The 21,462-nt window shown below is 35.7% G+C and overlaps 1 protein-coding gene across 1 annotated transcript in view; it reads right to left on the reverse strand.

Annotated features, from left to right (window-relative positions):
• KCNH8 (potassium voltage-gated channel subfamily H member 8) overlaps positions 1-21,462 on the reverse strand; it is a 401,588-nt gene that overhangs the window by 46,848 nt on the left and 333,278 nt on the right. The window contains exon 11 of the mRNA XM_079115168.1: positions 21,092-21,306. Within this exon, the coding sequence (XP_078971294.1) occupies positions 21,092-21,306 (215 nt within the window). The remainder of the gene's footprint in view (positions 1-21,091; positions 21,307-21,462) is intronic.

Consider the following 21,462-nt stretch of genomic DNA (forward strand, 5'->3'; position numbering starts at 1 on the left):
TAATTCATGTTAATTAAATGTTAATTACATTTTATGAATATGTCCATTATGAACAAAAAAAGTTTTCTCTGAAATGGGTTAATGTAGGGATCGGGACTTTTTTTTAACATCCATTGTTAACATTCATATAGATGGGTTTGTCCAACTTGAAACTGAGATATATGTAGAATTCCTTAACAAATAGGCCATATTCTTCTTCATCACCAGTTTTCCCCAAATTGGGAAAACTGGCAAAAGGGCTGTCATCTCATGCCACAAAAATACACTTGTCTTTGCATAACACTTGGTGTAATACATAATATAAAGAATGGCTTGGTGTTCTGTTTTTCTCCTCAACACCTTTAGATCTTACATAAAGTAAGACATTTTCAAACCATTCACAGGTACAAATAAAGTCAATAAGACATTGACAATAGGCATAAATCAACTCAAGCACAATTATCTCTGAATTCAAGTGCATAAAATACAAGGTTTCAGGTTTTAGAAAAACCCAAATCATTCCTTGATATTTACTTAAAAGCTTGGAAAATGCAGGATGATTTTGAGAGGGGGGCTATTTATTAACATTTGTTTCATATCATTCTAGAAAGAGAAAATATAGACATTATAATGTATAGAAAACAAACTAGAACTCTCTCAGAATTTTAAAGATTTCAAGTTTAAGAAGCTATTTCCCAGATCAATGATCTGGGAGTTCAGGAGGGTAATCTGTGCTGAAAGAATGACAGTGTTTATACTCTTTATATTGAGCTGAATCCCATGCCCCCAAGTGACCTGCTTCTGATTAGGGTACAATGGCTCCTGGTTAGTCTGTAAAGTCAGCTATTGTGTATTTGTAAGGAAACACAATAGCTGGTTTGATAAGATTTTAAGGATACCCACTGAGCATTTTGGTTCCAAATCAGGTCGGTTAAGAAATATGCTCAGTTTGGTGTGGGAAGTTTGTGCATCCCAATTCCCGATGGCACTTTTAAAGTTAATGCGAAATGCCGAATTTGCTGCCTAGGAAACCTGTTGTTAATTATATACTGTAACGGAAAAATTAAACAGTCCTATGTGTTGAAGACAGTGTTCGAACCAGCAAACTGAAATGAGCTACTTTGCTTAGTTGTACTATAGTGCTCTGGTTAAGCTTACTTAGCCACAGAAAATAAGAAACCTAATATAGAACCACATTGGCATGGGCAGGGGGTGGTGGGGGAGGTTAAAGGTATCTTCTGTATGACTAAGTATATACAGTTTTCATTTGAGGAAGTCTTTGAAACTTAAGCTTGAGGAATACTGCTTATCACAATATCATTTTTACCAAATATTCAAAAATTTCCAGGTAAGGAAGGAATTGTCACAAGGCAAAGTTTCTTATATTGTAGTTCTGTTATACTCAAAGTTGATGCGATGCATCACAAGGAAGAGGTTATTGACTATATATGGATTAAAGACAAGTCTTTGTGGGAAGTCACACTGGTATTACAAAACAATGAAATTTAGGTAGGAGAATGTCTGTTTTGGTATTTTTGCTCCCCCAGTGGAGTTCCCTGAGAACAAAAATTATGACATAAATAACATGCATCTTATACATTTCCAGTCTCCTTCCCCAAACATTTCTACCTCAAGCATTTTTTTCTTTAGGAGGGAGAAATCATTCTCCACTTTGCATAGCAGTGTGTATTTTCTAATTTTGTTATGTAAATTAATATTTTGGGGGTGAATTTTCATCCTAGAGTAGACATTTCCTTAATCTTTTAAAAGAAACCAAAGAATTCAGGGAAAGACATCTGTGGGAATGAAGGGTGAAGAAATGACCCTTTTCCTGCAACTGTACCACATGGACGAGTTTTTAGTTATCCCATGGCAGTCTAGTTACAAAGGCCCCATTTCCAAATTTGGGGAATAATCACAATTATATCTACTGAGGAATTCCTGTTCTTAAAAATGTGAACAATGAACAGGGTGTATCCATTTTGAATGAGAAAAACTTTTTTACAATGGTGTCATTGTTGAATTTCACAGAAGTACCGAATTCAGTCACTTATAGGCTCATACAAAGAAATTATTCTTTTAGCTGCACACATGGAATGTGGACATATACTTATCTTCAGAACAAGCTTTTCTCTCCAAAGTTTCAGGCTATTTCCATGATAACAAAATATGAACCAGTGACTGTTGGAAGGAGGATGCATCCCTGTTTATACAAATTTGTGCAAACCAATTTCAGCTCTGTAGACACTCAATTTATTAGTCCAAACTGTGTTTGTTCAGTTATTTCCTTGGGGATTGCAGGAAACCTGCAACATTAGATTCTTTGGGCAAATGATTCTGGCCTTAGTTATGTATGTGTGGAGTCTAAGACTTAGGATTTATGGGTTCTCATGCATTGCTCTTTTTGACAAAATCCTGTTTGCTTTTCCCCCATCAAAGAGGCTGACATTTTGTATAATCAAAATGGAAGGGTAATTAATGGCTTTAAAGAAAAAATGTCAACTGTATAATCTAGAATATAAATATGCTTCATTAGTACGTGTCAGATTTGGGACTCTGCGAATACTGGCAAAATGCAGTGACATAGATCAGTCCCCATATGCTCTTCTTTTAGAGACCCTAATCTTAACAGTAGAATCCCAATAAGTGGGATTACCACATTGCCAAAAGCTTAGCATCTTGTGGATGTTCATCTTGGGATTTTCCTTAACCATTTTCCTCAATGACATGGAACCCAAATCTTTTAAACCCTAATTCCTTTGGCAGAAACATGTCTTCCCTGTCCCCCACCCTTATAGAGTTGTCATCCCCATATGTGGCCTTCCAATTCACAATTTCGAGTACTTCAGCTTTCTGCACTAACCTGGCGTCTTGTTTGCTTCATTTTTCAGACTATTTGGCCGCTATTTCTTCCACGCAAAGCTGTCGCTCTTTTAGTGTCCCATAATGCTGGATTTATATGGTAAGTAAATAGATCTGATCAAACTGGAGGCCTCAAGATCTGCCTGCTGAGTACAGTCTGTGCTACATTGTTAGCAGACTTTCTCTGCCATATGTCATCCTCTCTGCTGTCTACACCCTTTTGGGGAACTTCACGGGAAATGCACTATTAAAGATGTTTATCCTGGGATTTTGAAACTTGTTTTTAATTTTAATTTAATTTTCACCAACTTAGCTCATTTACAACAGCTTTAATAACAGACCACCCATGGACACTGTGCTATAGCAGTTGAGTCTGGATTTTGGATTAGAGGGTTAACTGAACAATCGTCCCACATGACCAAGGATGACTTGTGACACATTATTAGATGTACATGGTCACAAAGAGTGAAATCACAATGGCAATAAAGCATTCGGGATTATTCTAACAAGTCCAAAGAGAACAAATCCTTAAACAAAACGTAGAAAAAAAATCATACTTTAAAAGATGTTCTAATGTATGCACAGGTGATATATTTGCAAGCTGGCTGAGAAATATGAAGAAAAGTCTAAATTAAAAATATTGCCTTGTTTATTTATGTTCTCAGTCCCTCTGCATAAATGTGCGTGTGTGTGTGTGTGTATGTGTGTGTGTCTGTGTGCATTTGAGTTTGAGTTTGTGTATGTGGATGTATGCAGGAAGTACTGAGAATTCTTTTTATTTTTGGCAAATATGATATACTTACACTTCAAACAATTTTATTTATTTATATTAATAAAAACTTAAACTTTTATAAGGATGAAGCTGAGGCTGGAAAGAAATTGAAATATTATTTTGTGCTCTTGAAATGACAGTGGATTGAGGATTTCACAAATTTTAAAAATGAAATGAGGGATGTATGAAGAACAATAATGTATACGGCAGACTGAGAAGCACAAATTTGAATGGGAAAAGATTATCGCAGAGTTGGTTCTTGGTCACAGAGTTATTTAATAGATGGACGGATTTATGAGCAAATAGCACAAATACTAGAGGAGAGAAGAAGTCAAAAGGCCATAGTGTAGTAATTTTAGGGTCTTACTTGTCCTTCTGTTAATGAGAGATGTTTCCTGAAATATCTAGTTACATTGGATTTTTGATGAGCTATGACAAATAATAGAATTAAGGTTAAAAAATTAAAGTGAATATCATTCCAGAAAATCAGTATAAACTCAGTTTTCTTCCATCAGGTCTGAAGGGGACAAGTCCTTTGCTCTCTGGTTTGTGGAAGATTGATTTGGTGGACAAATGCATGAGGCTTGTATTCAGAAGACTAGAATACAACTTGATTATATACTGCTTTATTCTTGTACTGTTTCTGTGATTTTGGCTGTGCATCACTTAGACACCCAGTTCCCTTATCTGTCAAATGAAACATGATTCAAACTCCCAGGGATGATGCAAGGATTAAAAATTAAATTAAATGAGGTAATGTAAATAAAGTACCTTGCTCATAATACATACTTAATGAATATTGCCATCCTTTCCTCTCTATTGTGGGCAGGTCACTAATAAATATTCAGTTGACTAGAGAAAATAAAACCTGGTGAAATTTGCCTTCATCATTTGTCTGAGTCTTATTTGAAACCTAGGTTTAGTGTGGCCCATGGGAGATATTGTCCAAACAAGAAGGTCCTTTCAGACTGTATATAACCCACATAGGTGATATACCTAACTGACGACTGTATTTTCCATTTTGTGAGTGAAAACATTTTATTTTCCCATCCCTTTAAGTCAGTTTGAGTTGGTGTTATGCCACCTATAATCAAAAGAGAAACCATTTTGTTGGATAGTTTCTAAGGCCACTTTCAGTTCTAATATTCTGTTATTCTGTAGACATGGAAACTTAAATTCCAGTAAGTGTTCATGGAGCACATAGTACTTTGTATCAGTAACACTACTAGGAACAGAACTGCAAAGATGAATAAAAAATAGTTATTGCTCTCAAAGAGCCTATATATCTATAACTGAGTATTTGTAACTGGGTAGAATTTTTATGATTCATTAAAAAAACCTTTCTTATTGCAGTATAGCATACGGGAAATAAAAAAGCACACAAATCAAAAGCATACAGCTTGATGAATTATCCAAGAGCACTGTGGTTCATTTATGTATGTATTTGGCTTGCGATGCTTCTTTATTTGTGCAAATGCTTCCTAAGAATACTCCATTAATCCACTATACAACTGGCCTACTGTGCTCATAAGATTAAGGTACTGAGCAAGAATTTGTAACTTTATATTGATGGATTAAGTTTACACTAAGTTTCAATTGGGTTTTGGAGTCAGGTAGTTTGGGACTGAAATTCCAGTTCCTAACCTTCTCTGCTTACTTGCTGAAGGACTCTGAACCAGTTTTTAACTTCTCCCATCTTTGACTTACCTTGATATCTAGAACAAAATTGTATGCCAATTATTTCCAAAGTTATTGTGAGAGGAAAAGTAAGCTAAAGCTTGTAAACTGCTTAGCATGTAGCCTGACTCAGAGGAGCTACTGTATCTCAGCAGGATCAACATCATCTTTTCACAGAGCATTTGCCATGGGGTGTAGCTCTGTTACCCCAGCCTACAGAAATCCAAGGAGGGCATGCACTTGCATTTCTAGACCCTACACCACTATCCAGAATGCTATGTAGAATTGAGAACCTGCTCTCCCACACTCGGAGTCTCCATGGGGCAGTTCTGAGGATTCCTGGCAGATGAAGCAGTAGGTAGTTTTTCATTCTCAAGGGGTACAGATAAGTGGAGCCAGGCCTGTTTGTGGGCATGTGTCTGCATATGCAAATTTGACACTTCTTATTTCAGGCTGAACATCTGCTGTTCCCTGCAGGATGGAAACAACTAGGGAAGGAAAGGAAGACTTTCTTTTTTTTTTTTTAATCTTGTTTATGGGATAGCAGGTGGCCCTTTTTAACTCTTTCTTTCCCAGCCTGGCTCACCTCCTCATTCCCTCAAGGAATTAAAAAATCTAAGAACTCACTGTTTAAGTTGCAAATACAAGTTGAAATAGTCAGATGCCACCAAAATGTGATTGGTCATTTTGCAGGGTATGGTGTCATTCTCTTTGACTGATAAGAGGCTGCATCGGAGAAAATTCTGAGGAGAAGAAAGATGAGTCCTTACAGGATGTTTTAAAGCTTTTTGTGTGTTCTCTATTTTATTTTTAATGCATATTTAAATGGGATTTGGGTTTTAGGAAATGTTGCTGAGATAAGATTGCATGGGAACCTCCCAGGATGTGATTACATGGGGGAGAACCACAACTCACACAATCTAATGAAGCTTTGCTTCTGTTGTCCAGCAACCACCTCTGCCCACTCATCCCTTTTCTGGATCCTGTCTCTCATCTCAACTCTTCAGCCCACAGGTTGCTATGGAAACCACCAAGCTAGAACAGTATGATCTCCCTCTATCCTTGATGCCCTCTGTACATACACACAATGATTGACAAAACCTGGGTGAAAACTTAGGCTCAACTGCTTGAAGTTTGTTTGTTTGTTTGTTTTTTTTTACAGGAATTTAAAATCAACAAAGAGTCCAGTTTAATTTGCTGTCCACCTAAATTGAAGAGCTGATATCTGTGAACATTTTCTGCCATTTTGATGAGGAAAGAAAAATGGCAAGTCTATTAGTGGAGAGAAGAATGGAGAAGACATGCAGAGAAAAAGAAAAGTTTGAGAACCAGACTGTAAGAGTTCCTGAGATCCAGGGTGGTTGTATGTGGGTATGTGTTATTTGATCCCATTAGATACTTGCAATTCTTAAAATCCAACTTCCCATACAACTCAATGCTGTATTGAGCTGGATATCTATTGCCTACCACTAATATCCTCATTCTGAATGACCCCCCAAACTTACCAGGATTTCTTGGAAAACCTCTTTGCCAATGCCCCACACTAGCTCTATCCTAAAATAGAATTTTAAAAAGAATCAGTCTGTGGTTTGAGAAGGGGTAAGAGTAACTTTCCTTTGTTTCATAACGTTTAGGAATATAAAGCCTTCATCTCTCTGAAGCAGAGGTCTAGGCAGGAGAAACCAGGACCTCAGAATAAGAAGGGAACACGAATTTTGATGCCAATCGAGTCTGGTTGAGCCAGTCTTCACTGAGATCTTTGTTAAGGAGGAGAAAGAAGATGAGACCTATAGGGATGGAGGGAATGAAGCAGTAAACTCAGGTGATCCCTAGGAGGAGAAGGTGCACTCAGATAGGAGAATGTCAATGAGTGCAGGGTACATAATGGGCCTGTGTCTACTGAACACTATGAGCATAAACACAGCAGTAGGGTCTGGAGATGCTAAATGAAACATGATCTCTTCCTTTCAGATACTTTGTTTGCCATGATCACTTCTGAATCTACTAGTATGAGAAATGTTTTAGAACATGAAAATACTGGCTGGATACAAGTAAAATTTCCAGGCCATTGCCCACTGAGCTTTCCTATCTGACACCATGTTAAGCACCATAGAAGTATGCAGTAGGTAAAACGGTTTACTACAAGATATTTTAGGAATTTTTTTTTTTTTTTTTTTTTTTTTTTTTGCTTTCCAAAGGAGAATATTTTAAGAGCAACAACTGACAAACAAAACACCTGTTGAGTCCGTGATGACAAGGAAATCTGACATGATGAAATGACACGTGAGTCCTTCAACATGCAATTTTCCAAGAACAATTACTCAGAAAGGTGCAGTTTTAATTATGTTCTCCTATTACACAAGACTGTGCTAGCAGAAGCACACCTAAACAAAGGCTACTCTTGTAGAGCTAAGAATTTAGGCTGTCAGATATGATTTTTAAAATTATTACTATTCGGCAAATAATTTTTTGAGAAAATTGCTTCCAAGCAGACCAATTTTATTTCAGATTGAAATAGGGACTAAATTTAAACCTAGTCTCTTCTTTAGAAAAGCTCCGTTTCAGTATGTTCTTGAATTAAATTGTAATATGGTCAGATAGGCAGCAAGAGATATTGGCAAATCAAAGATTTTACTCAAAAGATTTAGTCAGTTTTGTCTTTAGCTGAGGGAGTAAGCAAGGAGCTGAATCTTATAGATAACAGTCCAGTCTACTTACAGAGAGTGCCCAGGGCTGAGTAGTCCAAGTAGGCTAAGTAGTTCATGGGATCTGTATGCTTTTTCCAATGACATTTGTATTTGAGACAGGAATTCCTTTCTAAAAACACTGAACTTAAAAACTCACCTTTTTGTATTAAAGACATGGGGTCCAGACCTAGGCAGAAATATACATTCAGATCCCACTAAGGTTAATGTTGATTAAGGAACATGAGAAATACTTCATTAGATTCCATCAGGTACATTACAGACATGTAATGTCAGTTTACCATTAAAGGCAATAGATCTATGTATCACACTCTGATGAGGTTTAAAAACCATACATATATTGCTTAACTAGACCTTGGAGTTGTTCACATTTAAATGTATTTCCACTCCCCACTCCCACCCAAATATGCCCCAGGTAATATAAGGTAATAAAAGGTGATTAAGTTCAAAATGATTCAGTGGTTAAGAGTACTGCTTCTTTACTTTCTGGGGGTATTTTTGTTATGAAAGTCCATCTATTTCTATAGGAAATGTGTATGTCAGGTTTGAAGGCAGATCTTCATCTTAACCATCTAACCACTGACTATACCAAACCACCTGGGGGAATTCTATTACCCATATTGCAAACTATTTTTTCTGCTATTCAACTTAAATTCCTCATATGGCTTTTGAAAACCTCTTGTCCCAAACTTAATGGAAGAGAAAAATAACTGTTATTCAATTTAGCTGTTTTTTCAATTTGTTCTTTCAAATGCTATTTATTGATTGACACTCTCTTTGACTTTGTTACACTTGAGGGATATAATTCTAAATTCTCTTAGCTTTTCATTTTAGATTCTATTTACTGGTCCTATATGCTGCTTTCTTCAGGGCTTTCTTCATTTCTTAAACTTTCACATAGTTTCCAGGTTCCAGAGTAAACTTTTTGACTTTCATTCAATTAAATAGATATTAAATGTTGATTCTGCACTATGCTCTGACCTAGGTACTGGGGATAATAGTATAGAATAAAACAAGGCGTTCATAAAATAGATGTTCTGTTAGGAGAAGCTGACTGTGGGCAAGAAAATATGCAAATTAAAATAATTTCAGATCCTGCTAAATGCCATGAAGAAGAAAAACAAGGTGATATGATGGAGGATAACTGGAAGGGGCCAACTCTAGAGCAAGTGGTCAGGTAAGGCCTGAGAAGCAGCATTACTAGAGGAAAAGCACATGCAGAAGTCCTGAGGCCTGGAGGGTAGGAAGTAACCTGACACACGTGAGAGGGGAAAGCAGCCAGTTTGTTGTAGAGTACACAGATACAAGATGGCATCTGATGGTTTTGAAACGCAGGCAAGGTAAGAAGAAGGCATAGGACTTTAAAAGTTATGGAAAGAAGTCTGGATTTATTATCAGCCCATGGAAGGTCACTGAAATATCTATCTATCTACTAATATATATATATATATATATATAATATATATATATATATATATAATAATATATAATAATAATAATATATAATAATAATAATATATATAATATATAATAATATATAATATATATATAATATAATTATATAATATATAATAATATATATATAATATATATATTATATATTATATATAATATATACCATATATATACCCAGAGGCACTTAATCACTGAGTCACATCCCCAGCCCTTTTTTATATTTTATTTTGAGATGAGATCTCCCTAAGTTGCTTAGGGCCTCACTAAGTTGCTGAGGCTGGCTTTGAACTTGCAATTTTTCCCGCCTCAGCCTCCAAAGTTGCAGGGATTACAGGTGCGTACCACCATGCCCAGTTCATTGAAACATTTTAAGCAGCAGATGACATGATCTGATTTATATTTTACAAAGATCACTCCTGTAGCCTTGAGGAGAGAGGTGTTAAAAGGTTAAGAATAGAGGCAGGGGGACTCATTAAATTTATTCTCATTTGCTGTGGTCAGATAGATGTGTCTCAGCAACTGCCATCACACACACACACACACACACACACACACACACACACACACACACACTCACGCTCCTTGCCATAGGCTACAGAGGGCAAGCTGATGCTTCCATTAGAGGCTGAATTACTCCTGACAGAGGTTAAGCACAGACAGTACAGTTGGTGTCCAAGTCTCAGGACTCTTATAAAAATTTCACAAGATAATGCCTATACAGCATCTATGATAGAGTGAGTAATCAGAAATGGTCAGTGTCAATGATGCTCATCCTATGTATCCTTTGCAGGTTGCTAGGTAATTATACTTATCTGTGTGTGTGTGTGTGTGTGTGTGCGCGCGTGTGAGAGAGAGAGAGAGACAGAGAGACAGAGAGAGAGAGAGACAGAGAGAGAGAGAGAGAGAGAGAGAGAGAGGGAGAGCATACACACATATATCTACTTGTACATGCATCTGTAAAAAGAAAGAGGAGAGTCATCATAGTTGAACTAGAACTATTTTAATGTGTATGTTCTTCATCTAAGTTTCTTGTGATCTGTATATGGTTTTCAAGTGGTCAGTGAGCCCCCTGAAGGTGTGCTGTGATCTGTGGTATATGGCATGTCACCAGAAGAGAAGTCCACAGATTTTATCAGATACACAAAGGGGCTTATGATATATGGCGGTCCAGCAAAGTAACACTGGACAGCCAGTCACTCAAGGAGAGAGAGTGAGAGAGAAAAGGAGTGCCTAGGTAAATTACAGTGAAATTGAAGAATACTGAACATAAAAGATTTTTACAAGCAGCCTGAACAAGGACTGATCACTTGTAAACAACAGTTACACTAATAAAAAGATTTCTCAACATCAACAATGGATCAGAATAACAGCTTCAAAGAACTCTTAGGTACCTACAAGCACAAGGGCAAGGTGGAGCTCATTGCGTTCCCAGAAAGTAAGACTTGTTGTAAATCTAATAAATGAAGTGTGCTTGTGCAAAACTGGACACAAACCACGGGAGACAAAACAGAGATCCCAGAAACCTGTACGTGTATGAGTACCCAATATATAACAGAGGTGGCACTGGAGATCAGTGGAAAAAGTGGCACATCATTTAGTAAATGTTGCTGAGAAAACTGGTTAACTATATGAGGAAGAAACAAAGATTCTTTAGCTGATATCATTAACAAAAAATAATTCCAGATGAATAAAGATACCAAAGATTAAAGGCAAAATACTAATACATTTAGAATAAATAAATGCAATAACTGCAAATATTTTTAAGACTTCAGGCCATGGAATAGCTTCTTCTTTGTTTTTTATTTTTTATTTTTTTTGTACTAGGAATTGAACCCAGGGCACTTAATACTGAGCCACATCCTCAGCCCTTTTTTAGAGACCAGGTCTTGCTAAGTTTCTTAGGGCCTTGCTAAATTGCTGAGGCTGGCTTTGAACTCATGATCCTCCTGCTTCAGACTCCTGAGTGGCTGAGATTATGGGTATGGACCACTCTGCCTACTGGGACTGCTTCTTAAATAAGACATGAAGAAAACTTCAAAGGAAAATATCTATGAAATTAACTTATTAAAATTAAATCATCTGTAGTTGAAATATGTTGTTCCATGACTTCCTAGCTTTGAGGGTCTGGGTTGAGAAATCAGGTGAGATCCGAATTGGTTTCCCCCTGTACGTAATTTGCTTTTTTCCTCTCATGGCCTTTAAGATTTTATCCTTATTCTATATTTTAGTCATTCTTGTTATAATGTGTCTTGGTGTGGGTCTGCTGTAATTTTGTATATTTGGAGTCCTTTAAGCCTCCTCTCCTGTATTTGCTGTTCCATTTCAACCTTTAGGTTTGGGAAATTTCCTGATATTATGTCATTGAAAAGACTGTGCATTCCTTTGGTTTGAATCTCTGGTCCTTCTTCTATCCCGATAACTCTTAAGTTTGGCCTTTCCATGTTATCCCATATTTCTTAGAAGTTCTGTTCATGGGTTCTTATCATCTTCTTTGCATGGTCAACTTTATTTCCAATATAAATATTTGATCTTTATTGCCTGAGGTTCTGTCTTCCAAATGGCCTGGTCTGTTGGTGATGCTTTCCATTGAATTTCTAATTTCGTTTATCGATTCCTTCATTTCGAGGATTTCTGTTTTTCTTTTTTCAGAATCTCTTAATTCTTTATTGAAGTGATGTTTCACTTCCTATATTTTCTTTTTGATTTCACTCTGTATACCATCCTTTACTTCACAGAACAATTTAAGTATGTACATTCTAAACTCCTTCTTGAACCTTTCTTCTACTGTGTTGTCAGTGGATTCTTTTACTGGGGCATCTTGGTTTGTTTGGGACACTTCATTCCCTTGTGTTTTCATGTTCCTTGTGGGTTTTCCCATCTAGTTGTGTAGATCTAAGGCAGTATAGATTCTACTCTGTAGAACTATATAGTCCCTGAAGATTTCCAGTACCCCACCGTTAATAGGGAGACAGAAATCAACAGTGCGTAGTGTTGGATGAAGCATGGATAACAAAAGACATCAGGGCAGAGATAAAAAAAAATCTTAGAGGTAAATGAGAACACTGATACAACATATCACAATCTCTGGGACACTATGAAAGCAGTACTGAGAGGTCAATTCATTGCATGGAGCATATTTAAGAAAAGAATGAAAAGTCAACAACTAAATGACCTAAAGTACATCTCAGAAAAAGAAGAACAGAACACACCAAAAGTAGTAGAAGACAGGAAATAATTAAAATCAGAGCTAAAATCAATGAAATTGAAACAAAAGAAACAATTCAAAAAAATTGACAAAACAAAAAGTTGGTTCTTTGAAAAAGTCAACAAAATAGAAAAACCTTTAGCCACACTAACAAGGAAAGGAGAGAGAAAACTCAAATTACTAACCTTCATAATGAAAAAGGAACTATCGTGACAGACACCATTAAAATACATAATTAGAAGCTACTTTGAAAATATATACTCCAACAAAATAGAAAACCTCAAAGACATCAACAAATTTCTAGAGACATATGATCCTCCCAAACTGAATCATGTACAATTCAAACAGATCAATTTCAAGCAAGGAAACAGAAGAAGCCATCAAAAGCCAAGAAAAACCTGGGACCAGATGGATTCTCAGCTGAGTTCTACAAGACCTTCAAAGAAGAACTTATATCAATACTCCTCAAAGTATTCCAGGAAATCGAAAAGGAGGAAACCCTTCCAAATTCATTCTATGAAGCTAGTATCACTCTGATTCCAAACCAGACAAAGACACATCAAGGAAAGAAAACTTTAGACCAATATCTCTGATGAACATAGATGCAAAAATTCTTGACAAAATTCTGGAAAATCCCATACAAAAGCATATTGAGAAGATAGTGCACCACAGTCAAGGGGGGCTCATCCTGGGGATGCAAGGTTGGTTCAACATCCGGAAATCAATAAATGTAATTCATCACATCAATAGACTTAAGGTTAAGAGTCATATGATTATTTCAATAGATGCAGAGAAAGCCTCTGACAAAATACAACACCGTTTAATGATCAAAACACTAGAAAAAACAGGAATAGTAGGAACATATCTCAACATTGTAAAGGCTATCTATGCTAAGCCCGTGGCCAACATCATTCTTAATGGAGAAAAACTGAAAGCATTCCCTCTAAAAACTGGAACAAGACAGGGATTTCCTCTTTCTCCACTTCTATTCAACATTGTGCTTGAAACACTAACCAGAGCAATAGACAGACCAAAGAAATTAAAGGGTTATGAATAGGAAAAGAAGAACTCAAGCTATCACTATTTGCCAATGACATGATTCTATATTTAGAGGATCCAAAACACTCCACCAGAAAACTTCTAGAACTAATAAATAAATTCAGCAAAATAGAAGGATATAAAATCAACACACATAAATCTAATGCGTTTCGATTCATAAGTGATGAATCCTCTGAAAGAGAATTTAAGAAAACAACTCCATTGAAAATAGCCTCAAAAAAAAAAAAAAAAAAAAGTAAAGTACTTGGGAATCAATCTAACAGAAGAAGTGAAAGACCTCTACAATGAAAACTACAGAACACTAAACAAAGGAAGTACAGAAAACCTTAGAATATGGAAAGATCTCCTGTGTTCTTAGATAGGCAGAATTAATATTATCAAAATGGCCATATTTACAAAGGTTTAAATCTAAATAAAATCCCAATAACATTCCTCATAGAAATTGAGAAAGCAATCATGAAATTCATCTAGAAGAACAAAAGATCCAGAATAGCCAAAGCAATCCTGGACAGGAAGAGCTATGCAGGAGGTATCACCATACCAGATCTAAAATTCTACTATGGAGCAATAGTAAAAAAAAGGCATGGTATTGGTAACAAAACAGACAGGCAGACAAATGGTACAGAATAGAAGACATGGAGGCAAACCCACATAAATATAGTCACCTCGTACTAGACAAAGGTGCCAAAAACATGCAATGGAGAAAAGACAGCCTCTTCAACAAATGGTTCTGGCAAAACTGAAAATCCATATGCAGTAAAATGAAATTAAACCCCTATCTCTCACCCTGTACAACACTCAACTCAAAAATGTATCAGGAATGTAGAGCACAATAAATGGGAAGAATTCAAACTAAGAAGCTTTTCCTCAGCAAAGGAAACAATATTGTTGAAAGAGAGCCTACAGAGTGGGAGAAAATCTTTTCCTCACACAATTCAGAGCACTAATTTTCAAAATTTATAAAGAACTTAAAAAACTTTATAACAAAAATACAAAGAACTCAATCAATAAGTTGGCTAAGAAACTGGGCAGACACTTCACAGAAGATACACAGGTGATCAACAAATATATGAAAAAGTGCTCATCATCTCTACTAATTAAGGAAATGCAAATTAAAACCACCCTAAGAGTTCATCTAACTCCAATTAGAATGGCTATTATCAAGAATACAAGTAACAATAGGTGTTGGGGAGGATGTGGGGAAAAATGCACACTTATACATTGCTGGTGGAGTTGCAAATTGGTGCAGCCACTCTGGAAAGCAGTAAGGAGATTCCTCAGAAAAGTTGGAATGGACCCACCTTTTGACCCAGTTATCCCTCTCCTCAGTTTATACCCAAATGACTTAAAATTAGCATACTACAGTAAAGGAGCCACATCAATGTTTATAACTGCTCAATTCACAATAGCTAGATTGTGGAACCAAGCTAGATGCTGTTCAACTGATGAATGGATAAAGAAGCTGTGGTATATATACACAATGAAATATTATTCAGCAATAAAGAATAAGAATATCATGGCATTTGTAGATAAATGGATGGAATTGGAGAATATCATGCTAAGTGAAATAAGCTAATCCCAAAAAACCAAAGGTCAAATGTTTTCTCTGATAAGTGGATGATGATATATAATAAGGGGGGGTGGGAGGTGGGGCAAGAGAAGAATCAAGGAACTTTGGGTTGTGTAGAGGGAAATGGGGTGGGAGGAGTGGGGGAAGGAAAGATAGTGGACTGAGACAGACATTATTACCCTATGTACACATATGATTACATGAATGGTGTGAATTGTACATTGTGTACAACCATAGAAATGAAAATGTTGTACCCATTTGTGTACAATGAACCAAAATGCAGTCTGTAAAAAAATAAAAAATAAAAAAGGGAAAGAACTAAAAATGCAGCCTGACTTATTTGGGTTCATTTTATTTTATTTTTTAACCTTTTTACAGGCTTCAGAATACATAAGTATTCTGTTTACATATTTTATTTTTATTTTTATTTGTTCCAATTAATTATACATGACAGCAGAATGCATTTTGATTTATATAAATGTTATTTCTTCCTGTTTCATTCTGTTTCTTGTCAGTAACTACTACATTTTGCATATTGACCTATGATGCTGTGTGTGCATCCACCCCATTTGTATTCACCACTGCATAGAAATCTATGGTGTGAATGCACTATATTTTGCTGAACCTACTCTTCCAGTGATGGACTCCCAGGAAACTTCCAACTCTTGTACACAACAAATACAGATAAAATGATTATCCATATACAATTCCATTTATAGGCTTGTATGAAAAAATTTTGGATACATATCTACAATAGAATTAACAAGTTATAGGCTTATTTACATACTTAAATGAACTAAGGAGTGCTGGATTTTTCTGCAAAATGAGTACACTGCACTATGCATGTATACCAATATTGGCTGAAGGACTCCTATCCATTTTCATCCTTCATAATGTCTGCTACTAAACGTTTTTAAAATTATTTCATGGTTATTTTAATTTAAATTTTAGTATTTCTGCTGTTTTGAGCATGTTTTCATGGACTTGTGACCTTTTGGGCTTCCTCACCTATAATTGCTTGTTCATATCTTTTTGCACAGTTTTAAACAGTGATGCTAATTTTTATATGTTCATCAATCCTTATGGATTTAGATATTATAGACATTCTTCCCTTCTTTCTTTCATTAACTTTATGCATAACTTTGCTATTCAATTATGTTTATTTATATTTGTGTTAACTTTATGCATATGACTACTCTGGAACTTTTATAATGTGCTATCATTATATATGTATTTATGGTACTTGGCAGGACTCCGGATATTCAGTTTTGTAACCACACTGCAAAAACATGGTCCTTGAGATAGAGAGAGTGGGGAGGACTGAAACATGTTCAGGTAAAAGCAGCTGTGGGACCACCCACTAAATACATCAGAAGTAAAAAGAACCTGCTGAAAGTGAGTTGCCTTCAAAGGTCCCCTTGTCTCTGCTTCAGGGACTCTCAACATTGTTGTAACCTCTTGTATTTATTGGATATAGGAGGTAAGAGACCTTCACTGGAAGCCACTAAATCTCAGGACAATGAGTAAAATATCCCTTCCTTTTTTAAAGAAGAGGGGAAACAGAAGAAGACGATTTTATTTTTTATGCTTACAGGATTATAAGTCAATGGTAAAAATTTGGAAGAAAGATGAAGTGCTCAACTTTATTTAAAATTGTAATAAATTTTGTTATTTAGAAACCTTTCAGTAAGTTAAAAGTAGATAATTTTTCGTCTTTTTTTCCCAACACTGTTGACACTTATTGTTTCACAACTCCAACACCATCAATAAGAAATCAGTATGTACTATAGCACATAAGATATTTACATATAATATCAATCTCCAAATTTCAATGTGAAAACAGTACCCATTTTTTGAAGAACAGATATTTTGGATACTCTCCAATCACTTAAATTTGTTTATCAAAAGTTAAAATATTTTGTGTAAAGAAACTAGATTTCACAACAACAGATGAGTTTATGGTAAAATCGATTTTACAGAGTTCACCATAAGAAGCAGTGAAGCAAATTTCTCATAATCTGCATAGACAGAAATAGCTAAATTAATTGATGTCATTATTGGGACCATTCAGGAGTTATAAATAAGGGCAAATATAGAAAACACACTGATTGCATAAAATGGATAATTAGCATGCAGTCAAAATGGCCCTAACTAGCCTTTTCAACAAACTTATAAAATATTTTATACATTTCAATTTGTTTTCCTACGAGGGCAGAATATGCTGTCAATCTAAAGTTATACAATTTATCACAGTTCCAGGAGTCATAATCTCTTTGCTACAAACACATCCCTTCTAAATTTTGATTATTTCTTAAGCTGCTTTTTGACCTTTATTTTATTCCAGAATGGGTTGACTGTTAGTCTTCTCTTTATCTAGATATTCCGGGAAGTCTGTGTCATCTGATAGTCTATAAGCTTTTTTGGAGTAATAGGTGATATCTAGAGGGCAAAGTTAGGCACAGGCCATCCAAAGGGAGAGTTATGTTCACACATATCAGAGGTAATATGGATAAAAGGGGAAAATAGATTATATAAGAGGAGAGAGGTGGAAGCAATAATTAATGGCTGAAGACAGGGCAGATTGGTGACATGATTTTTAAAAATAAGGATATGTAGATAAGTGACGTTTATGTTGCTGGCATCTCCAATATGCAAATGCTCCTTCTACCACCCATTGCTCAACTTTCCACCAATGCTTCCATCTACCAGAAAACCCAGCATGATTGGATATTTTTGTTGCGTACATGGAAGGGAAGTGGCTGTCTTTCACATTTGGTCTGATATTAAAGCAGAGTTGTAGAGCAGAGAGCAGGAATCCCATAACCTCAGGTAAACCTCAGAATATAACTCCCCCTCAAAGGTGAGCATGCTTGAGGAGAGCATGAGACTTTTCCCCAAGGGTCATGCTAAGTAGAGGGAGACTGGAGTCCAACCCCGGTAAAGGAGGGGCTTTGATAAGCTTGCTAGAGTTTTAGGGGAGGCCCAGAAAAACTGTCCGAGGAATAAGGGTTAGACTTCAGGACCAAGGAAAGCAAAAGAGACCAACCTAACAAAGCCTGAGATGAACTGCGGACAACACTAAAGTGGCCTGCTTGCCCAGAGAAAACCTCATCCTATTTAGAGCAAAATTATATGAACCACACTCCATAAGCAACATCTATATTTAAACAAAATTATGACACTTGGTTTTAAAAAAAGGGTCAAATGACAAGGAAAGGGAGAGCAAGCAGAAAGGGGGAAGTGGGGGAGGATGGGGAGGGAGAAAAAAAACAATGAGTTAGACTCACAAGCATTTTAAAGTACTATGATGAATGTTCTGACAAAAAGAAAAAAGGGAAAAGTACTTATCAATGATAAAATTTCCTTATCTACATGCGAAGAATGAAATTAGATCCTTATGTCACATAATATAAAAAAAAATCAACTCAAAGTGGGTGAAAGACTTAAATATAGGACCTGAAACTGCAAAACTCTAAAAGAAAACAATAGGGAAACTCCATGACTTTGACCTGGGCAATGATATTTTTTTATATGACTCCAAAAGTGTAAGAAACAAAATCAAGAAAAGAGAAATTAGATTACATCAAATTAAAAAGTTCTGCCGAGCAAAACTGTCATCAGAGTGAAGAGACAACCTATAGAATATTTGCAATCCATACATCTGATAAGGGACTCAAAAACACATAAGGGACTAAAAAAACTCAACTGGAAGAAAACAAATAGCCTTATTTAAAAATGGGCAAAGGGCCTGGTAGATATTTACTGAGACATACTTAAGGAGTTCAACATCTCTAATCAACAGGGAAATGCAAAATAAAACCACAATGAAATGGAATTTTCAAAAAGAGGAAAGATAAGTACTGGCAAGGGTGTGGAGACAAGGGAACCCTGGCACATTGTTGGTGGACATGTACATTAGTACAGTCACTATGGAAAAGAGTATGGTGGTTCCTCAAAAAATTTTTCAACATGGATCCATCATAGGATCCATCAATCCCATTACTGGTTGTGTATCTGAAGGAAATGAAATCATTATCTATAAAAGATATGTGCCCTTTGATGTTCATAGTAACATTATTCACAATAACCAAGATATGGAATCAGCCTAAATGTCCATCAGTGGATGAATGGAAAAATAGAACAAACATGTGTTCACACTGGAATATCATTTGTCTTTTAAAAAGAAGGAAATTCTGTTATTTGTGACAACATGGATGAACTGGGAAGACTTTTAAGTATAGTTAATAATGATGTACTGTATACTTGGAAATTGCTAAGAAAGTATATTTTAAATGTTCTCACCACAGACAAGTATGTCAGGAAATTCCTATGTTAATTAGCTTGAGTTAGCTTTTCCATAACGTATACATATTTTAAAATACACCATACAAATAATAATAAAAGGTAAGGATCCTTAAAATATAACAGTCAAATGGAAAGAAGATAGAGGTTGAGATGCAATATTTTCCACTTTTTGATGCAGGGAATATTGGCTTTTTGAATTTCTTCCTCCTTAACTGATTGTTTCCACCCCACCAACTCACCTTCAAAAATAGTTGTTATTTTATGCTTTCATGGAGAGCACAAGACATCTCTAGTGTTAAAATTCCCTCTGTTTAATGAAATACATGAAAGTACCTCAAGAAGACGCACCATATTTAACAGAAAGAGTGTAGGTTATGAATCTAATACCTATGCTCAAACTCTCCCAGCCACCCAGTTTGTGTGATTATATGTCACTCTGAATCTCAGGGTCTTTTTTTTTTTTCTATCATAGAAATAAATTGAAACTTTCCTTGAAGATTTGTTTTAAGCAATGTATGAGATGCTGTCTGTAGGTAGAGAACTTAACATATCATAGGTGGTCAATGATACCTCCTCTGTTATTTGCTATCACCAGCAAAAAGAAGCACATGCAAAACTGGAAATCATAAACTTCAGAATGAAATCTCATCTTTCATCTATCTAATGTTATATCACCAATGAAGATGAAAGAATATAAACCTGGAGTTCCTTTATACCTTCCCTAGTGTATAATGTTAATGGTAATTGCAAATGTCCAGGCAATATGGGTTAGTAAAAAATCACAGCTTCTTAACCCCTTAAAAACTTGGGTATTGCAAATATGTGGGACAAGGCTCTGTTTGTTACACAATGCTCTGCATGCTCTGGCTTGCTTTTCAACAATCATTCCTATTAAATCCTTTGTCTCTGACACATCTAATGAAGTCATGTTCACGATCAGCTTAATCAGAGGATGGAGCATAGTACATATTTTGACATGAAAGCTGTTAGTATAAACTGAAACGTAGCAAATACATTATTGCATAAAATGTTCATTATGCTTTCAGTCTAAAAATCTTAGGCTTGAATCCCTTTATGCATATTTATTATTTTAAAGATAGATTGTTTTGGGTACTGTTCTAACAAAAAGATTAGTTTTAAGCAAAATCTATGTCAAACAATTGGTGTAGTGAACAATCGTAAACACTGTAAACTCTGAGCCATATTATTTTGTCAGGAAACCTTTAAATTCTGGAGAAATCTAGATAAATGGCTATAAGCACACGAAAATAGACAAGAAACAGACTAAGTTTAGAGAAGTCACCTATAAATAATATTTTCCTAGAGTATTGAGAATTAACTCCAGTTTGGCTTCTAGCTAATTGTTTAATTATTTAATGACTGAGTAAATTTTTATATCAAAGACATTTTAAAGTCAGGTGATAACATCTGCCTTTGCAGTTACAAATGATCTCTAGGACTTCTGTTGTTAGGGCTCAGCACTAATTAAAAATGATACTTACATCACTCTCATGACCTTCTCGAAGGTTATATGTGAGGTCATGCTGAATGTCTTCCACAAATTTGTGAGCGTATTCTGGGTAAAGGTCTAGCACTTCAAAGAGTCCTTTGAGGATGATGCACTGAAGATCACAGTAGGTTAAAGCCTTCACATCTGCATTGGTTTTGATCACTTGGTCCTTAATTGATAGATTTGCTCCAATTAAGTCTCCTTTACCTAGAAACAGTAAAAAAAAAAAAAAAAAAAAAAGCAAGCAAACTTAACCTTAGGATTGGTAACTTCGTTAGATGTACAGGCTCATATCTCTCAGATTACACTGAAGAGAGGAGAAGACTCTTCAGGCAGGGGTGAGAATGATACTCATTAATTCTT

This window comes from Sciurus vulgaris (assembly GCF_902686455.1).
Source record: "Sciurus vulgaris genome assembly, chromosome: 16".
Taxonomy (NCBI): Eukaryota; Metazoa; Chordata; class Mammalia; order Rodentia; family Sciuridae; genus Sciurus; species Sciurus vulgaris.